The sequence below is a fragment of the Rhinatrema bivittatum genome, chromosome 1, assembly GCF_901001135.1.
Source record: "Rhinatrema bivittatum chromosome 1, aRhiBiv1.1, whole genome shotgun sequence".
In the NCBI taxonomy this organism is placed as follows: Eukaryota; Metazoa; Chordata; class Amphibia; order Gymnophiona; family Rhinatrematidae; genus Rhinatrema; species Rhinatrema bivittatum.
In genome coordinates, this window is record NC_042615.1 from 461,338,383 (window position 1) to 461,359,361 (window position 20,979).

Here is a 20,979-nt window from a genome sequence, read left to right on the forward strand (position 1 = left end):
CACAATTAAGCTCTGGAATTTGTTGCCAGAGGATGTGCAGTTAGTGTAGCTGATTCAAAAAAGGTTTGGATAAGTTCTTAGAGGAGAAGTCCATTAACTGCTGTTAATCAAGTTTACTTAGGTAATAGCCACTGCTATTAATTGCATCACTAGCATGGGATCTTCTTGGTGTTTGGGTACTTGCCAGGTTCTTGTGGTCTGGTTTGGCCTCTGTTGGAAACAGGATGCTGGGCTTGATGGACCCTTGGTCTGACCCAGCATGGCAATTTCTTATGTTCTTAGAGTAGACCATGGACGATTTCCATGTTTTGATAAATTTGAATTTTTTAGGGCTGAGGGAACCAAGGTCATATCTTCAGGATTGGAAAAATTCTTTTGGCGCCTAAAATTCCAACTAGAGAAGCTGAAGACTGGAAAGAGGAGCAGCTGCTAGGCTGGGACAGACAGAAGTAGAAGCAGTCCCAGGTCTGAAGGAAAGCAGCCACCAGAGGAAGTTAGACAGAACAGTGGCCGGGAGAAAGCAGTGGGGGCTGCTAGGGTTGGGAGAGCTTCAGTCACACTTCAGCCAATCTATCACTTATTGCTGCTCAATTAAATGTTTCTCCGACTCCACAAATCTTCATGCAAACCATTTAATGCTATTTATAACCACAGGATACCATTCAAGGTCCTGCGTTAATCAAGCTTGTATACAGGTTCTGCTTAACATATCAACCAAAATTTTTTTTTAAGGTTTATCTTTCCTCTAATGCTACGAATCTCTTACCTTCGGAGAACTGTTCCCCCATCTGCTTAGAAACAAGACTGGAGAGAGAATCGACCATGGAGTTCTTTTTTCTGAATCTGCAGTGGCACAGCATGGGAGTAAGAAAACACACAGGAGGAGAGAATTTAATTGGGAGCATTTCTCTGTAGGGTTTGCTAAAGAGCTACTGCAATTGTGTTTCAGTTGTTGGAAATCTATCTTTATTTTTTTATTTATTTATTTAATAATTTTTATATACCAACTTCTCATGCAAGCATATCAAGTCGGTTTACAGTAGTATACAGGAGGGAATACGAAAACAGGCACCATCATTCTCCCAAGTGAAAAAGAGAAAAATAAATAAAAACAAGGCTTGTATACCTGGTGTGAGAATGACAGCTTCAGGACAAGGTGTTTCAGGAAATTGAATGTTAGCATGCATCTCTTTTCACATTTCAATTTACAAACTTTCTTGCCAGAATAGGTTAGTGGGTAGAATGAACACCAGAACTGGTTTATTCAGGTGTGAATCCTGCCTCCCTCAACAAAGTCACCTAACGTTTCCAGGCATATTCCCAGCCCATCATTCACAGTGGAGTTGGGGCAGAGGAGGGAAAGGAGCAACCCTTTCTCTTCCAAAGTGTTATAATGACCTTACTTTATAAAAAAGAAAATAAAGTTTGTGGGTTTATTTATTACATTTTTTTAAAGCTTCCTTGTTTAAACCCACTGCCAGTAGAAAGGCCCACAGCTGGAAGTCACCCTACATTTCACCAGGGCATCCCCTGCCCTGTATTTCATTCTCGTGCAAGCTGTCAACAAACCAACCATGAAGGAGCTGTGGAAAGCTTGACGGGTTTTTGGGTATCTGCATTTTGTTTTTAGAACAAGAAAGATTCATCAGCATCCAAATGCCTTCCTTTCATTTTTCTTCCAAAGGGAAATGAAGCTTCTTCTAGAATTCACTGTAAGATTTATCTATTACATTTATATATTGCCTTCCTCAATATTAGACCCAAAGCAGTTTACAACACATAAAAGTACAATAAAATATGCATACACAGTATCAAATACAAATAAAACAGTAATATAAAAAAATGCAATAAATAATGCAAGTACAAAATCAAAATACAAAAAAATAATAAAATCAAAGAATGAAAAAAGAATCATTCAATTGCCCCTTAATAACCCTATAAATTAAATCAAAATCTTCCAGCTACAGTCCCACACTGAAATCCCAGTAACCCAGTCATCCCTATTCCTCCTAATTACTTTAGGGCAGGGACATACCATAATAAATGCTATCTTAGATACCACTGTGTACAGTCAGTACACACTACAAACAATTTATACATTCACTGAGACCTGCAAGGTTTCATAAGACTTAATAAAATTTAAAAACAAAAACACAACTAGTTTTCTGTTTCATTGTAACTACAGCTAGTCTAACAAAACAATTTAACAGAAAAATATTTTTTCTGTACAGTACTCAAAAGCATGGGGATTTTAGTTACTTTACGACCTTCTGTATATATCTAGACAGAAAATATCAACTAATCCTTTCGTACATAATCATCAAGCCTGCCCCAGATGTAAACACTGCACCAAAGGCGACTGATGCTCATAGCCAGCCAAATGTTTGAATTATTCAGTCATACCTCTGACAGGTCTGCAATGCTTCTTTCATTGTGCTGATTCCCATTTGGATGTCCTGTTGCTCAAAGGTCATGGTGGCCTGCATAACTAAAATAGTGCTGTAGCCAAGAGCGTGATACATACTGTCTTTAGCCCTGCAGGGGATGGGGATAGGAAAAAAAGATGTCAATATTATTCATACTCAAACTGAGCAATTAGGGGGATAGTGCTTGCTGTTTAAAAGTAAATCTTAAATCTTACTGTTAACATGAGAATAACATAAAATAGTGTGATTGTCGCGCAAAGGCCAATATCCTTCAAGAGTTGGACCAAAAGGTGGACTACTGACTTTCATTTAAAAGTTGATCACACACCACGTTCCCACACTTTCTGAACTCCTGTACAATGATGTTTAAATTTGCATGACCCTGGTAAAACTGCATTTTACATACAGAAAGTGTTTCTGGTAATTTTGCAAATGCTGACCAGTCTGAGGACTGGAAAATTCATAAGCTGCCCATTACTAACTGTGTGGCAAATATATTTTATAGCCTTTGCATTTCACAAATACTGGCAAAAGGGGAAGAAATGAAGTTTCAGTACAAATGGGTAGCGTATAAGACTGGGGACAAAAATATAATATAAGAACATACAAAAGATAGCATTTGCAGAAATAAATGAGAAATATAAACAGTAATCACATTCCGGTAGAAACTACCCAAGACATCTTAACTTACCTCTGTTCAAAAGCCACATGCATTTGGTTTGTAAAGGTTTGGTGATAACTATAGAAATCCAGAAACTTAATCTCTTTATCTTTTACTAATTTAAGAAATAAAATGGAGGAGGTTTAGATTTCCAGACAAAATTGGATAATAACTAATCAATCTGTTGTATGAAAAGGCAGGTGAATGCTATAGGTAACATACTGCTGTAGGCTGTAAAATAAATACTTAAATACCAGCAGTTTAAAGAAAGATCTTTATTTACATAAAGTATGGGATATTCCAGGAGTGTGTGGGATTACCAGCAAGGCAATACAGAAGCAGTCTCAGAGAACACTGTTGACATAATAGATTAAATAAATCGTACCTCTAATGTACATACCAATGAGTTTGTTTGCATAACAATTCCCTAATTGGTTGGCATTATAATCTTATTTCATATATGATAATGAGCTGAAATTAATGTAAGTCATGTGATTTCTTGTAAATTGAGACCAGAAGGCAGGAATGAAACTTCATGTTGATCTCTGACATACTTTTTTGACTTTTAGCATACGTTCTAGAATTTCATCAGCTTTGGTGAATCCTACAACTCTAGTTAGTGTGATATGAAAATAATGGGGCTGCGATGGAATGCAGGCTCTAATTTTTGGTATATTTCTGTATATCTTGGGATTTTCTAATACATTGTCTTGCAAAGAATACATTCAATATTAAGCAAAAATCAGTATTATAATACTGATCTAGTGTACTTGTGGTAATATAGGTGGGTTATAAATATTTTTATAAATAAATGACCTATACCATGGCTTGCCTTTATACTGCCTCTCTGCCACTTCACCGATCAGAGATAAACCTTTTACAGGTATATTTATCATAAAGTCTTTGCAGAGTAACCCTACAATACAGAGGGCGTAACTTTCAAACAACTATACATGGCAGCATATAGGAGCATATATGGCCACATGTAGATCTACAATAGAATTTTATAACCCACGCACATCATATACGTGCGTATTATAAAATGCATGTATCTTTATCCCAGAACATACAAACATATGTATGCTTAAGAGCGATTACATGCAATGCACTGAAAGTGAGTATTCAATGTATTGAATGCACGTACTTTTCCTATTTTAAAATACATATGTATATTTTACATGCAAAAATAAAGTACGACTTACTTGCATAAAACCCAATTTGTGCATGCAAGTCAACATATTTTAAAACATGCATGTGTAATTGAAATTAATAGTTTACCAATTACTGTACCAGTTCACCCAGTCCTTCTCCAGATCAAGAACCTTCTGGTCCTTCAGCCTAAACTCCCCCTAGTTTATCCAGACTTCCCACCAGCCAATAATACACAATAAACAAATCTAATATCAATTATGCCAGATAGTTAGCAGGTGTAAAATTACACAAGTAAATTGGCAAATATACATGTCTTTTAAAACAGCAAGACAACTTTTGGCCTTGCCCCAAAATGCCTTAGACTACCCCTTTTTTGCATGCATATATGTGCCTGTGAAATGTAAAGCACATGTGTACTTTCAACTTTTATAAAATACTGATTACACAAGTGCAGACTTCTTACATGCATATATGTTAATTTTTATGTGTGTAACTCTCTGAAAATTCACCTCTGAGAATCTAAGGGATTAATAACCTTTTTTATGAAGACCAACCTATCTCACCAAGACAATTAGAGAAGCCACCACTTAACATGAGCATTTGCACCTCAATCTCTATTTGCATCCACCCCGTCACATAAACTAAATAGCACACTCCGAGATAGTAGGAAAACATAAGGTTGCAAATTTATTTATACTGTGCATACAAACACATTGTTCAATCATAAAATACCTGATCTCTAAAGGCCTAAGTAGTATGTCCCAACCCCCAGGTTTGGTCTTTGCCCTGGAGCAACTGAGGCTCCCTGCCAATTCGGCTGTTCTGGCTTTCAGCCAGCTGGGGTAACCTGCAGATCTAATCAGACACTTCACAATTTTTGTGAGTTCTGACTTGCAACGTACCAAAATGCAACAATGCTAGGTCATGTTGTACTCATGATTGGATAGTGTTGCGTCCATTAGTCGCAGACGGCTGCGACCGCTCTGCCTTATCTCTTTTTCTCCCCTTTCCCTCTCTTTGGGCAAGATGGCTGTCTCCGGTGCCAAGTGCCACGGGCCTCGACATTTTCAGACCAGCATGGGCATCCCCATCCGCCATGCTCACTCCCGTGGCCTCCTAGGGCACGAGCGCGCACATCTCTGATGCTCAGATACACGTCATGGCGGGAACCTCGGGGGCGGCCCCACCACATGACGTCAGTACCTCCGGGTATAACTAGCCTCCGCTACCAATTTGAGTTAGCAAAGACTTCGCTTCGCTACTCTGCCTGCTCTAAGCTGCTATCTTAGACGCCTCCTTTCGCTAAGGGCCTCACTCCAGCAGATGTTCTAGACACCCACTCCTCAGGGGTCTCTCGCTTCCAACTTCCCTTCGGGGTCCTCACTAAACTAGACAATCCCTCCTCAGGGGTCTTTTCTCTTATTCATTTCCAGGATATTAGACCATTGGGTACTCGCTCCTCGAGGGCCTATCTTCTTCATATCCTGCACCACGGACCTTCGGTCCCACCATTCTACCATCAGGAAGACGCCGTCACTCTGTGAGTACCTCTACGATCCGGCGCTCCAACTCCACCCACCAGCCGCGGCGTTACCCGCACTGCGGGCTCCTGCCTATCGTGAACATCTGGGAGAGACTATACTTCTGAGCCTGTTGAGCATATTGGCACCTCATGGATCAGTGCCTTACCTTCCAGCTTTACCATCTATTTACAGCAGTACAATAAAGACTCTATCCATTCTGTGTCTGCTAACTGTGTCAGCCTATCGCAGTGGTTCCCCACGGGGCTCCTCCCCATGGGCGGAGTCATCTCCATTGCAACCAAGGGTCCACAATGCCTCAAACTCAACAGGTAGCTCTGCACCCTACAGCGGTAAACCTTGAAAGGTTTGAGGATATTCCAAATAGTCCTTTTAAATGGCTGATTTGCCTGATAACTTAGGATTTTGTCTAGGTGATTTGCTTATTTCTTTAGACATTTAACTGGATGATTGCCCTCAACCAAAATCTTTGGGGTGACACCTGCTGATCTCAATAAGCTATACCCACCTCAGTCTCCATCCTCACTTTATCCTTACATAGAAACATAATGGCACATAAAGACCTTACAGGCCATCCAATCTGCACATTCCTCAAAAATGGTTATTAGATTCTCAGGGGTGAGTTTTCAAAGAGTTACACAAATAAAAATTAATATATGTACGTGTAAGAAGCCTGTACTTTCCTCCTACCTCAAATGTCCTCTGTGCTTTTCCTAGGCTCCCTGCAGAGGGAGGCTGTTACATGCATATACTACCCTTTCTGTAAATAAATATTTCCTTAGATTACTCCCATGATCCCTCATTCCAGAGCCTCCTGTGCATTTATTCTTTGGAGGTATTTTACATGTTTGTATCATACCTACCCTTTCCTTCTTTTCCTCCAGGTTATATGTTTACATTTTTAAATCTGTTCTCTTATGCTTTATGAAGAAAACCTTTTGACCATTTTAGTAGCTGCAGTCTGGACTCGCTATAGGGTTAATATCCTATTGATGTTGCATCTTCAAAACTTTATGTAGTACTCCAAATGAGGGATAGAAGGCTTTTCTGTCAGTGCAGTTGAAGCTGATCTGTGGCTGCCTGAAATCTCTGTCCCTGTTGGGCGTTCCAGGCACTTGCTCCTCCATCTCAGCACTGAAATGCCAAAACTCCTTGTTATGTGCGATGGAGACCTTGAGCATGGGAAAGCTCAGAGGCCTTCGCAAACTGTTACAGAAGATGGCCTTCGGAGGCCTTCACGATCTGTTATGCGCACTCAGGCTTTGGCTAGATGTAGCAAGAGATGCCATGAGCAGCTGCTGCGCGAGAATAGGAGATGTGTGCCCTTGGACCTCGGTGAAACCAGAGAGGAGCTCCGGGGAAACACCGAGGCTGGTGAGAAAAATCCGTGTCTGGGTTGAGACCAAGCCCAGGCCCCTGCCGACCTGCATACCTCAGTGAGACCAATCAGCCTTGGTTGGTCTCTGAGTGGTCCTCCGACACTCCAAGCCCTTTCGGACCTGCCACTGGGAAGGGCAGACGAAGGCTCTGGAACATGAAGACTGAGACAGGAGACTTGGGGCGTGCAGACTCAGACGAGAAGCTTGGGATGTGAAGACTCAGATGAGAAGCTTGAGCACGAAGACTCAGGATCAAGGTTTAGGAACAAGTACTGGTTTGAGGCTGCCATGCAGCGCGCCCTACACAGCCCACCAACACGGGCAGACCCCATGGGCTGGTCATGGACCACGCTTGAGAGCGAAGTGGACTCCAGGTGAATACGTAGTAATTGAAGCCGGAACATGGCGAAGATTCAGTAGAAGCCTGTACCAAGACGCGCCCTACACAGCCGCCCATGGCTGGTCGCGGACCACGCTGCAATGGCACAGGTTCAGTCAGAGTCTTAGGCATGAATGGAGCAGCCACCAGAACATCCAAGGGCTGAGATGATTTCCAGGGCAAGGGACCAAGACGAGACTTGGCTTTAGGCATGAAACATGGGACCAAGACGAGACTTGGCTTCAAGTGAAGATGACCCTCCGGAGACTAGTGCTGCAAAACGAGAAGGCAGGCCCATGCCACGAGGTGACGAGACATGACGTGACACACCTGAGAAGGTAGCGATGAGGAACCAAGGGTCCAGGAAGCAGAAGTGGAGACGAGGCATCAGGAAGGAACATCAGGAAGACCACGAGACACCAGGAAGACAAGGGATAATCCAGAAGAGACCAGGAACATGAAGAACAATGAAGGATCCCACGAAGAACAGGAAATACCAGCAGGAGTGAAGACGAGAAGTCCTTGAGACGAACTAACTCCTTGCGAAGGCCACTAAGGACTGGAAGCTGGGCCCTAATATAGGGCTGAAGATCAGGAGATGCCCTGGGAGGAGTCCAGGTGGGGCCAGGAGGCTGGCCCTTTAAATCAGTGAAAGAGATGCTGCCCGCGCCCTAGGAGACAGGAAGCAGGAAGTTATGCAGAACCATGGCCAGCAGTCATGCTGCAGGAGCAATGCAGGGAGAAGCCGGGCCTCTGCACAGGCTCCGATGTCAGCAGCGGCTCCTGCCGCTGCTGGAGGCACCGTGGGCGGCTCCAGCCGCCAGGAAAGCCCGGGGACTGCGGCCTCCAGGCCGCGAAGTGATGACGACATCGGCGGCGGCTCCAGCTGCATTGAAGTCCCGAAGTCCGCAGCTCCCTGACGTGGAGAAGAGAGGAAACAGGTGACTGCAGCTCCTGCTGTGAAGAACGTCGGCGGCTCTGTGCCGCGTTGGTAAGTGCAGAGTCATAACACTCCTGTCAGAGAGGACGGTATCATTGATCATATTACTGGCTGCCCCACTAATTTGGGGATTTTCTGAACTAGTGTATCCTTGACCAAACTAAAGATCTTATCTATATTATACATCAGAATCAGAATCTTATCCATACCATCACAAAGTATAATCATTTAGAAAAAATCTGAAAGATAATATTGCATAGGATATGGATAAGATCATTAGTATGGACAAGGATACTAGTAAGCTGATCTTCTCTTTAATTGTCTTAGTGGGGCAGGTTAGACTCCATAAAAATGGTTATTAGCCCTCAGATTAATTATATTCCAGGTATGCTACCTTCAGTATTCTCATGATTTCAAAACAGAAAAAATAATTGATGTATTATCCAATTTTGACTGGAAACCTAACCTTCCACATATATCTCTGAAGAAGCTTAAATTAATAAAGGATAGAGGCAGTGTTAATTTTCTAGATTATATAATAATCACCAGGCCTATGGGTTTTGGATGGCAATATCTACATACTTAGAAAGTCACAAAGGAAAAGCCCAAAAAACCCTATACTCTGGGAGTAACACCAAAAATAAAGAAAGAAAAATTACCCTGGAAGACTCAAAAGATTTGAAAAACAACTATTTATGTAGGACCTTATAAATAACGCAGCATGGTTATCTTAATCCCGGCTGCACAACACGGGTCCAAATGTAATATGTTTTTTGAAATGTTTAATCCCAATGCATTTAAAACAAAAAAAAAATAAAGGATTAAAATTATCAATATGGTGACGCTGCATAAATCTCAAAGGACCCAAAGAAATCCATTGGCTACTTAGATGAAACTCAGTCACTCAAAGGAAAAAAAACACTTAGCTGTATGTTGCTGTCAGAACCCCGACATGGTGCCATGTTTTGTTGACATCTGCTTCAGGGGGTCAATAGTGAGTTCTTTACTTAGTCTCATATGCCAATTACATTTAGTTACTGGTTAAGGTCCTTCCACACACTTCAAAACTTTTGAAGCAATTATTGACGAAACACGGCACCATGTTGGATTTCCAACAGCAACATACAGCTAAGTGTTTTTTGCCTTTGAGTTTCAGAGTTTTCGTCTAAGTAGCCAACGGATTTCTTTAGGTCCTTTGAGATTTATCCAGCGTCACCATAATGGTAAGTTTGGTCCTTGACTTTTTTGTTTTAAATGTATTGGGATAAAACATTTAAAAAAATATAAAAACATATATTTGGACCTGTGTTGAACAGCCTGGCTTAAGGTAACCTCACTGTATAATGCATAAGGTCCTACATATATAATTGTTTTTCAAATCTTTTGAGTCTTCCAGGGTAATTTTTCTTTCTTGACTTCTAAATACTACCATCATCTTTCTGTTGAAAAGGAAAGTTAAAAAAAAAGGGGGGGGGGAAGAGGGGGGTTAACTAAGCCTTTTCCCCCTCACAAACAAAGAAATGGGGGGAAAAATGTTATAGTAAATTGGCCTAAAGATCAGTTACAGTGAATTCTAAGTGGCACTTTTTCAGATTTATCCCAGTGAATTTTGGACCCTGATTAACCGGAAAGTGAAGTTTCTTACCTTCAACAGTGGCTCTCCGATGGATAGCAGGATAGCAGTCATACATGTGGGTTACATCATTCGATGGAGCCCGGCATGGAACTTCAAAGATTCTAGAAGCTTTCAGCAAGCTCTACTGAGCACCTGCAGCCCCTTAGTCACCTCCTTGCCTCCCAGGCAGGGCCCCTTAGTCCATGATAAAACTGTGGCTTGGGGAAATCAACTCCCAGGGGAGACGGGAGGGTTTCATCAAGACTGATAACCTGTTGTCCATTGGAGAACCACTGTTACAGGTAAGTAACTTCTCTTTCTCTTGGGTCAAGCAGGATGGAAGTTTTCACATGTGGGGACAAGCAAAAGGAAAACACTAAACAATGCCAAAGCCACTACTGTTTTGGGTGGCGACAGGTCAACCTCATTATCTGTTTTCCCCTATTTATTTTTTTGTGGAAGTCTAATCAATAACGTGCTCTATGAAGGAAAGTAGTTGGGTTCTAAACTTCAATGAAGCTCCTTAAGACATACAAGTTCACATCAGGAACCGCTGCCCAAAGAGGAATGTGATGTGAATATGTGGCAAAAATCCAACTTTGCCGCTTCAAATGGGATGCAGTCAGAGCTGCAGCACAATGAGCTCTGACATGCCCCACTAAGCCAGGTCCTCGTAGGCGAAAGGGCACAATTCATTGACCAAGAGAAATAAAGTTCTTGGCTATAGTCATTACAGAATTTTTGATGTCAAGAGAAAACCTGAATAAACTATTGGGCTTTACAGCCCTCCAGATGGAAGGCTGCAGATTACTTCTGTCCAAAGAATATCTACAGATTGCCTTTACAGACTGATAAACATTTTTAGTCAGTGACTAGAAACATGCACAGAAACAATTTACTAAAACAAAATTTTGAAGAACGTGTGAAAGGCAACATGGTTTGTGCCAGACCTCATCTGCTAAATGACCATGAACAAACATTTGTGAGATATTATGCTAACAAGAGTACAGAGGCCTGAAAAAGCTTCTAACTACTAGGCTAGTGCCTTGCTGAGATCCTATGACATAGTAGAAAGCTCAGAAGCCTGCTCAATATAAAGCATATTTAAGGCCGCCCTTTGACAGACTTACCTACATATGGTGGGAAAAATTCCAAAACTCACCCAAGAGAAACTGAATTGCATCGATAATCCAACATACACATGAAAATGCAGAAGGCATTTTCAAGACCATTTTTTCCCATAACCTGGCTTCCCTCCTGAAATCTCTTCTGGATGCCAGAGAAATAGGAGATATATTACTAGCAGATTCTGGGGCAGCAACAATAAAGAAGCAGCCTCTAACTTGTACAGTTCAACGTTGGACATTTCACCAACCTTACTAACTCCCTAATGAACATTCACTCTGGTAGCTTCCATTAACTCTGTCTCAATCAATAGGGTCTAGCTTCTTCTCAATATACACAGGGCCATGCAAACTAAGTGATTTTAATTACAAAACAAAACCCTGAAGACTATAGTCTAGGGCAGTGGTTCTCAACCCTTTTTTTGGCTGGGACACACCTGACAGATGGCTCTCACATGCATGACACACTGAACATGTGACCATCACGGGGTTAAATGTAAATATGCACTCTGCATCCACAGGAATCCCCTCAACCCCCAGCAATGAGTGCAGAGCAGATCTAGGGCATTAGCCTGTACAACTCGTCATACAAAAAAGATATTGTGGTTCTGATGACATCTCGGTAAAAGCAAAACAAACTCCCTTTACTCCCAGGCACAATAGCCTTCCTTATGAAAAGACAGTAATTTACCACTAATGCATATCCTACTGAGAAACACAACAAATAAGATTGATACAAATGCCTACATGCTAGTAAAATACCTCACCTTGGTCACACACCCAGAACTGACCTTCACCAAATACAGAAAAACCACAAATTATAAATATGGAGACAGAAACTCGAATGGAAAACCAAAAAAGCCACTCTGCATGCAGTGCAAAACTGGGAAAATGGAAACAGAAATACAGCACCTAACATACTCCCAGGATCTACAATAATGCACACAAACTAAGTTGCACAAAGTTATACCTGTATTATGAAACACATTCAAATAATAACCCTACCTATGAAATGGCAACACTACAAATATTAACCCAGGCCCTCAAAATCAATACACTTATTTTGAAAACAGAATAAGCCAGGCTATTATAGATCACTGCACAGAAACTACAAGCTTCCAGAGAACCCCTACCTTGGTCACACATGCAGAACACAGACAGACCCTCACCAAATACAGAATAAAGTGACTATGAAGTATAAATGGAAGAGTGCAGTCAAAAATGGAACTGGAAACCATAATAAGTCAGAATCTGTATGTAGTTCACCATTCCTCAGAAAACATCAAACAATAAAATAAAAAAATATAATCAATCATAATATTAAAACAATACTAATAAAAAGAATTAATATTTTAAAATAGCTGATGAACAGAACATCCAATAATTAAAAACTCAAATTTTTGTAATCAAACACCAATAAAATATTTCAAAATCATACACATCAAACACCCAATTAACAAAAACACTCTCCATACTTGTGAATTTTTTTTACTTCCAGTCACCATGCGATGGTTGTGGATTAGTGGAAGGGAAGTGCACAAATTTTCTTCTCTCATATATACACACACACACACACACACACACACGTTCATCCTCATGCTCACACAGACACATACAAATGTTCTTTCAAAATTCACACATGCTCACAGACACAAAATACATGTTGGCTTCCTTCCTCTTTCTCAGGCACACACACACGGGCTCCCTGTTTTTCAAGCACGTATACACATACACAATGGCTCCCTCTTGCTCAGGCATGCACACGTATATGCTGGCTGAAGCACGCACACACACACACACACACACACACACACACACACATGCTGGCTCTCTCACCACACACACTGGCCTCCCGCTTTCTCAAGAATATACACACACACAGACTCTCTTCTCAGGCATACACAAACAAGCTTCCTCTCTCTCATGTATACACTTGCTGGCTCCCTCTCAGACACACAGACAGAAAGACACACACACACACCTCTCCTAGTTGGGATGTGATCCTCCGGACCTTCTCCACTTAGGCCGCCAAACCTGACAATCCCCCGGCTGCTGGGGCCTCCTTCACTTCTGCCACCAGACAGGATGGGATCCCCTGATGGCTGAGAATATCCTGTAGTTTGGCTACCAGACCGGGATGGGATCCCCCGGGAGCCACAAGCCTCCTCCACTTCTATTGCCAGGTAGGATGGAATCCCCGGCAGCCATAGGCCTCCTGGAGTTTAGCTGTCGGGCAGGATGGGATCACCCAGTAGCCACTGGTTATCAATTTAGCTTGCAAATAAAGGCCCCTGGGTGCCCCTACAGCCTGGTGTCTGGGAGTCTGGCCCTCTGCCCTTGGTATGCCACTGTCCCCACACTCACAAGTTGCCCATCCCCCTCCTGACCCAGATCCCCATTCACGGACCAGCGCCATGCCTATGAATGTTTGTCCATATGCCTTGTAAAGGAAGAGGCATTTCCCACTCAGCTTCCTGCTGTGTGTGGAAGAGGCTCTGAGTAATCGAATGAGGCATTTCTTTATAGAGAGGGCAATGAATGTATAAAACAGCCTCCCAGTGGAGGTGGAGACAAGAACAGTATCTGAATTCAAGAAAGCAGGGACAAACACAGGGGGATCTCTTGAGGGATTAGGAGGAATTGCAGCACTGAACAGTTGAGTGGATGGGCAACCTAGATAGCCATATGGTCTTTTTCTGTTGCCATGTTTCTAAACACATAAAAAGAAAAAAGAAAAACAGAAAAAGGGGCCCAAATGTAGCAGTCATATCAAACAAAAGCCATGCATTACTTTACATCCTCCCACTACAGCAATACTCATGCAGGAGGGTTGCTTTCTCTTCTAAAACAACAGAAGTAGATCTAGAATTAAGAATGCTCTTAATTGTTTAGGATGAAAAATACAAATTATAAAATACTTAACATCTGCATAGATATCAAAGAAATAATTCCATGCCAAGGGCCAAGACCTCTTGGCACATCTGCAGAAAAAGCTTGCACTGAATTTGTTATTTTTTCAAAAAGATCAGGAAATAACCATAATTTATTTTTTTTTTACCTAAAACAGAAAATTCCTATAGTGAAAACAGTAAGATCAAAACTATCTAAGGACAATTGTCCATCTACCACTGCTACCCTGATGGATGCTATCATGTTCCCACAGAGCAAATAGATCTTGGGAGTCGATGGCATAGAATTATCTGGGATTTTTAATATACTGATATTTAATCCTGGATATTTTTTTTTTTTTTAATCTTTATTTATAAGTTTTTAAACTGAGTGTATATATACAGAAAATATTATACTGAAACATTATCATAATATCTCATTAAGAAATTGTATTCTTAAACATAATTTCTTTTACAATCAGTATAAGGTAAACATTTTCTTTAAAGGAAATAATAAGACATTGAATTAGTTATGAGCGAAATTTTCAAAGGAAAATAGAGTTTTCACACTCATCTAAGAAACTAAAGCAACAGTTCTACATATTTATACTCACTCATTGTTGCCTTTTACCGGGTGTGAGTCTAGGAATACTTTTAACGCTGCGACTTCATAAAAAAGAAATTTTTTGTCTTCATGCCATATTTCGCATTTGCAAGGGTATCGAAGATAATATTTTACCCCTCTCAACATACATTCGCTTTTTAAGGCGAGAAATTCTCTTCGACGTAATTGTGTAAGTCTTGATAAATCGGGGTATACCCAGATTTTCTGGCCATGAAATTTCTGATCCCTATTACGCAAAAATAAACGTAATATTGTATCCCTTTCTGGTGGAAATAGGCATGAGACAAATAAAGTTTCTCTCTCTGTTATCTCTGACTCCAATGACATTTCTATGATCTCTGACAGATTCATAGATTGTTCTAATTGTTTATCCCTTTTTAAAGTTTTACTGGGAATATAATATATTTTCCCAAAAGCAGGGATTGCCTGTTCGGGAATCTTTAAAATCTGCATCAAATATTCCTTTAGCATTTCTTTAGGAGCTATAGCTTTTAGAAAGGGAAAATTCAATAATCTCAAGTTTGAGTATCTTAAGTTGTTTTCCATATATTCAAATCTTTTTTCATTCAAGATTTCAGATTTAACTAAATTTTTTTGAATTTTTTCCACATGTAATAACCTTTCTTCTTGTTTATCTAATTTTTCATTATTAACCGTAACTAATTTTTCCATCGCTATAACTCTTTGCTGAGTATCAGTATGTGTTTTAGTTAACTTTATTATCGCTTTTTCTAAAGATTTAATTGCTGACCATATAACATCATTAGTAACTTCAGTAACAGAGGACGATATAATCACATCCGTTTCAAGATTATCCGTCTCACCACCCTTTTTAGCATCAATGTCTTTTAACTCCACTCCCAGGTCAATAATGTCACTTGGTTCTGAAGCCAAGGATCCATCATTTCCTTTTGGTGGTATTGGTGGAGTAGGCGTAGTAGGAGCCCCGGGGCTTAATGAGATATCTTCGGCCGGTGAGACTGACTTTCGCTCTATGTCTGTCTCTCCAATGGCCCTGTCCTCCGGGTTTATAACTGTTGCAGGCGTAAAAAAGTTGGAAATCTGGGATTGAATTTGAGCCTGAACGGGAGACGACGTCATTGCCTCCCGGATACGGGCTTTCCGTTTAGTGTGAGGCATCGAAGTATATAGGATTCCCCGTTCTTTACTGCCTATTTTTTTTTTAATTCAATGTCTTAATGGAGGTTAAGAGGAAATAATAAAAAGAACAGACTTACACTTTAATTGTATTCCTTTCCGAACAAGGTCTTCTCCATACAAAAAAATCACGGTCCACCCCTTTAGTGCTTCTTCTTCCGGATAACGTCAGCAGATAACAGGGGCTAATACTGCTATTAATTCCCAGATGACAACAAAAAAATGTTTATTATTTGCAGTTTGCTGTTTATTTGCATATCCGGGCGTCTCCGGTCGGAGCCGGTCAGAGCCGCGCGCCCCTTAGGCGCGCGGCTTTGGCAGCGCGCCGTCGGCAGCTACGCGCCGTTAGGAAACTAATTTATAATTCCTATTCGGCCCCTTCTGGTGACGTAGCGTCTGGTAATTGGCTGTTCTGAATACCGTCGGGGCAGAGTTAATTCTACCCCCGGAAGTCCAGTTTCACTCGTTCAAAGAATAAAACGGAACTGTTGCAGAGAGATGACCGCAGGTAAGAAATCCAAGAAATACCTTCAATCAGTCACAGGAAATACTCCTCACCTCGAATGAATCCACTTAGAGTAGGGCTTTTATATCACCTTATCGGCCCCTTCTGGTGACGTAGCGGCTGGTAATTGGCTGTTCTGAATACCGTCGGGGCAGAGTTAATTCTACCCCCGGAAGTCCAGTTTCACTCGTTCAAAGAATAAAACGGAACTGTTGCAGAGAGATGACCGCAGGTAAGAAATCCAAGAAATACCTTCAATCAGTCACAGGAAATACTCCTCACCTCGAATGAATCCACTTAGAGTAGGGCTTTTATATCACCTTATCGGCCCCTTCTGGTGACGTAGCGGCTGGTAATTGGCTGTTCTGAATACCGTCGGGGCAGAGTTAATTCTACCCCCGGAAGTCCAGTTTCACTCGTTCAAAGAATAAAACGGAACTGTTGCAGAGAGATGACCGCAGGTAAGAAATCCAAGAAATACCTTCAATCAGTCACAGGAAATACTCCTCACCTCGAATGAATCCACTTAGAGTAGGGCTTTTATATCACCTTATCGGCCCCTTCTGGTGACGTAGCGGCTGGTAATTGGCTGTTCTGAATACCGTCGGGGCAGAGTTAATTCTACCCCCGGAAGTCCAGTTTCACTCGTTCAAAGAATAAAACGGAACTGTTGCAGAGAGATGACCGCAGGTAAGAAATCCAAGAAATACCTTCAATCAGTCACAGGAAATACTCCTCACCTCGAATGAATCCACTTAGAGTAGGGCTTTTATATCACCTTATCGGCCCCTTCTGGTGACGTAGCGGCTGGTAATTGGCTGTTCTGAATACCGTCGGGGCAGAGTTAATTCTACCCCCGGAAGTCCAGTTTCACTCGTTCAAAGAATAAAACGGAACTGTTGCAGAGAGATGACCGCAGGTAAGAAATCCAAGAAATACCTTCAATCAGTCACAGGAAATACTCCTCACCTCGAATGAATCCACTTAGAGTAGGGCTTTTATATCACCTTATCGGCCCCTTCTGGTGACGTAGCGGCTGGTAATTGGCTGTTCTGAATACCGTCGGGGCAGAGTTAATTCTACCCCCGGAAGTCCAGTTTCACTCTTCAAAGAATAAAACGGAACTGTTGCAGAGAGATGACCGCAGGTAAGAAATCCAAGAAATACCTTCAATCAGTCACAGGAAATACTCCTCACCTCCAATCCTGGATATTTAATATATTCAATCAGTACATATTTTTAAACATCTCTCCCAATATCACATTTGACGTCATTTCCTCCCTGTACCTAAGATTTCTTAATTTCCCTAAGATGGCTCCCTAATGGAAGAACTGACCTCCGATTTTTTTAATTTTCCACTGTATCGACTGCCATCAGCAAGCAGAGTTGCTTACCTGTAACAGGTGTTCTCCGAGGACAGCAGGATGTCAGTTTTCACAAATGGGCAACATCATCTGATAGAGCCTGGTACGGAAAACTTATGTCAAAGCTTCTATAACTTTGACCGAGCCTCAGTGAGCATGCTCAAGCATGCAATATACCACGCATCCAAGTGTGGTCCCTTTCAGTCGTATAATATAGAATTCAAGAGAAGAAAATAATAAAAAAGAGACGACATCCACGTAGTGGAAACCTAACTTCGCAGGATGGTGGGTGGGTTTTATAAGGAATGACATCCTGCTGTTCTCGGAGAACACCTGTTACAGGTAAGCAACTCTGCTTTCTCCGAGGACAAGCAGGATGGCAGACCTCACACATGGGTGAATCCCAAGTTACAGGTTTCCTCCCCAACACAAAAGGGGACCAACAAAACACCAACCAGGAGCCAATGGGCACAACAACCAGTTTTGTTGGTAATGGGGGGTGGGCAGCCTGAACTAAAACAGGCCCTAGGCAGGAACAGAGTTGGGTTCTACATTTCAAACAAATTCCAAAGGACAGATTGGCCAAACCTGCTGTCACATCAGCCATCCCTATCCAAACAATAATGCAATGTGAATTTGTGGAGAGAACACCATGTCGCAGCGCTGTATGGTGTAGCAGCCACATGGGAACTGCTCGCAAGTGGGCCACTGATGCTGCCATGGCTCTAACAGAGTGAAACTTGACATAGTCCCCAAGATGCAATCCTGCCTGGATATAACAGAAGGAGATGCAGTCTGCTAGCCAATTAGAAAATATCTGCTTGGCAACAGTGATGCTCAACCTATTCCTATCAAAAGAAACAAAAAGTTGGGTGGATTATCTATGGCAGGGGTGGCCTACTCTGGTCCTTGAGAGCCACAAACAGGCCAGGTTTTCATGATATCCAAAATGAAGATACATAAGATAAATCTGCATTCACTGCCTCCGTTTGCGCAAACCTATCTTATGCATATTCATTGTGGATATCCTGAAAACGTTGCCTGTTTGTGGCTCTTGAGGTCCAGAGTTGGCCACCCCTAGTCTATAGGCTTCTGTCCACTCCAGACAGAAGGTTAAGGAGCTTTTTCAGTCTGAACTGTGCAGGACTTGTTCGCCTTGTGCATATGAGGCCTAGAAAAGAATGTTGGCAGGACGATGGACTGGTAAAGATGGAAGTCCGACACAATCTTAGGCAGGAACTTAGAATGCGTATATAGGACTACCCTGTTGTGAAAAAAATTAGTGTAATGTGGATAAGTCACTAAGGCCTGGAGCTCGCTGACCCTCCACACTGAAGTGACCACTACCAAAAATATGAGCTTCCAGGTACTTCAGGTCGCAGAAGCGCAGCAGCTTGAAGGAAGCTTTCATCACCTGATCTAACACCACATTGAGATCACAAGATACAACAGGAGGTCTTGGGGGCACCTCAACTGAAGCAGGCCCTGCATGAAACATACAACTAGGTTGTACAGAGATGAGTATATTATTTACACCACGGTGATATGCGCCAATCGCACTTAGATGATCTCTAGCAGAGTTGGTCTTTAAGCCAACTTCTGATGTGTAGAAGGTAGTCAAGCAGGTTTTGTGGGGAGCAGGAAAACAAATCTAGAGCCTTCTGCTCACACCACATGGAAAAACTCCTTCACTTCAGTCCGTAGGACTTTCTAATGGAAGGTTTTCTGGAAACCACCAGGACCCAAGACACATCCTCTGCGAAATTGAGAGGTTGCAATATTAACCTCTCAACATCCAGGTTGTGAGTGACAGGGCCTGACGGTTGGGATGTTGCAACCTGCCTCGATCCAGGTTGATGAGCTCTGTGAAAGTCCCCAGTCTGATCAGTTTCTGGATTGACATCTCCCTGAGGAGTAGAAACCAGACCTGTCTTGGCCAATGAGGTGCTATGCGATTCATAGTCCCTTTTTCTTTGCAAAGCTTCAAGAGAGTCTTCATTACCAGTAGAGCTGGAGGATACACATAGAGAAGACCCTTGCCCCAATGTCTGGCGAAGGCAACTGAGGCTGGTTTGATGCATGTCCTGTAGAGGGAGTAGAACTGAGGAACCTTCCTGATCCAATGCACTGTGAAGAGATCCACATCCAGGCTTCCCCAGAGGCGGAAGATCTAATTTGCGACCCCTTGGTCCAGAGACCATTTATGGGGTCTGAAGGTATGACTCAGTCTGTCTGCTATTACGTTCTTTGTTCCGGTCAGGAACATGGCCCGAAGCACCATCCCATGAGAGATCCAGACCACTTGCTGTACCTCACTGCTTGTTGACATACCATGTTGCTATTTAGTTGTCGGTTTGCATCAGGACAATTTTGTTGGACAGCCAAATTGTCCGGAGCTCCAGGAAATTGATTTGATAAAGGCATTCCTGGGCAGACTAGAGATCTTGAGCCCATCTACATGAGCTCCCCAGCCCAGGGTGGACAAATCCGTTATTAGTACAATTTGGGTAGGAGGACTTTGGAAGGAGATTCCCTGTTCCCAATTTGAAATTGCTCACAACCAGGACAGAGTTCTGGAGAAACAAAGTGACTTGGACACGGTCTTGGAAGTTGGAAGTTCTACATGGCCTGTCACCACTGTGATCTCAGGGTCAATTGGGCCTTTTGCGTATGTAAACAAGCCAAGGGAGTGACATCGGCCATTTGGCCGTGACAGTTCAACAGCCTCAACATGTGCCACGCTGACACCTGCTGGCTCTGTTGAATTCCCGCTGTGATGGTCATCAGGTTGATGGCCATTTGTTGTGGCAGGAGGGCCTTGTTCTGAGCCGTATCTACCAGGGCTCCAGTAAAGTCCAATTGAGGGTGATGGGCTGAGATAGGTCTTGGGGTAGCTGATGAACCCTAGTGACTTCATCATCTGGATGGTCGAGCACATGGACTCATCAGCCCCTGCCCAAGAAGTGCTCTTGACTAGCCAATTGTCCAGCTTGCAAAGGTGTGCTGCCACCATGGCTAAGCATTTTGTAAAGACACATGGGGCTGATGCAAGCCCAAATAGCAGCACGCAACACTGGAAGTGCTGTTTTCCACCTTGTATCAGAAACTTCCAGTGGCTTGGGAACATCTCACTATTGGTGCCTAGGGAAATCATCTTGAACTTTTCTTTCTTGAGGAATTTGTTCAAGGCCAAAGTCCAGCTGTTTTTTTGGTATCAGAAAG

General features: G+C 42.3%; 1 protein-coding gene across 4 annotated transcripts in view; it reads right to left on the minus strand.

The window, feature by feature from the left end:
* The window catches only part of TTC39B (tetratricopeptide repeat domain 39B), a 284,247-nt gene that overhangs the window by 121,701 nt on the left and 141,567 nt on the right, over positions 1 to 20,979 (minus strand). For all 4 annotated transcript variants that reach the window (XM_029605819.1, XM_029605828.1, XM_029605809.1 and 1 more), the window contains 2 exons: positions 2,404 to 2,535; positions 767 to 843 (listed from right to left, as the gene is read on the minus strand). In XM_029605819.1, coding sequence (XP_029461679.1) covers positions 767 to 843; positions 2,404 to 2,535 — 209 coding nt within the window. The remainder of the gene's footprint in view (positions 1 to 766; positions 844 to 2,403; positions 2,536 to 20,979) is intronic.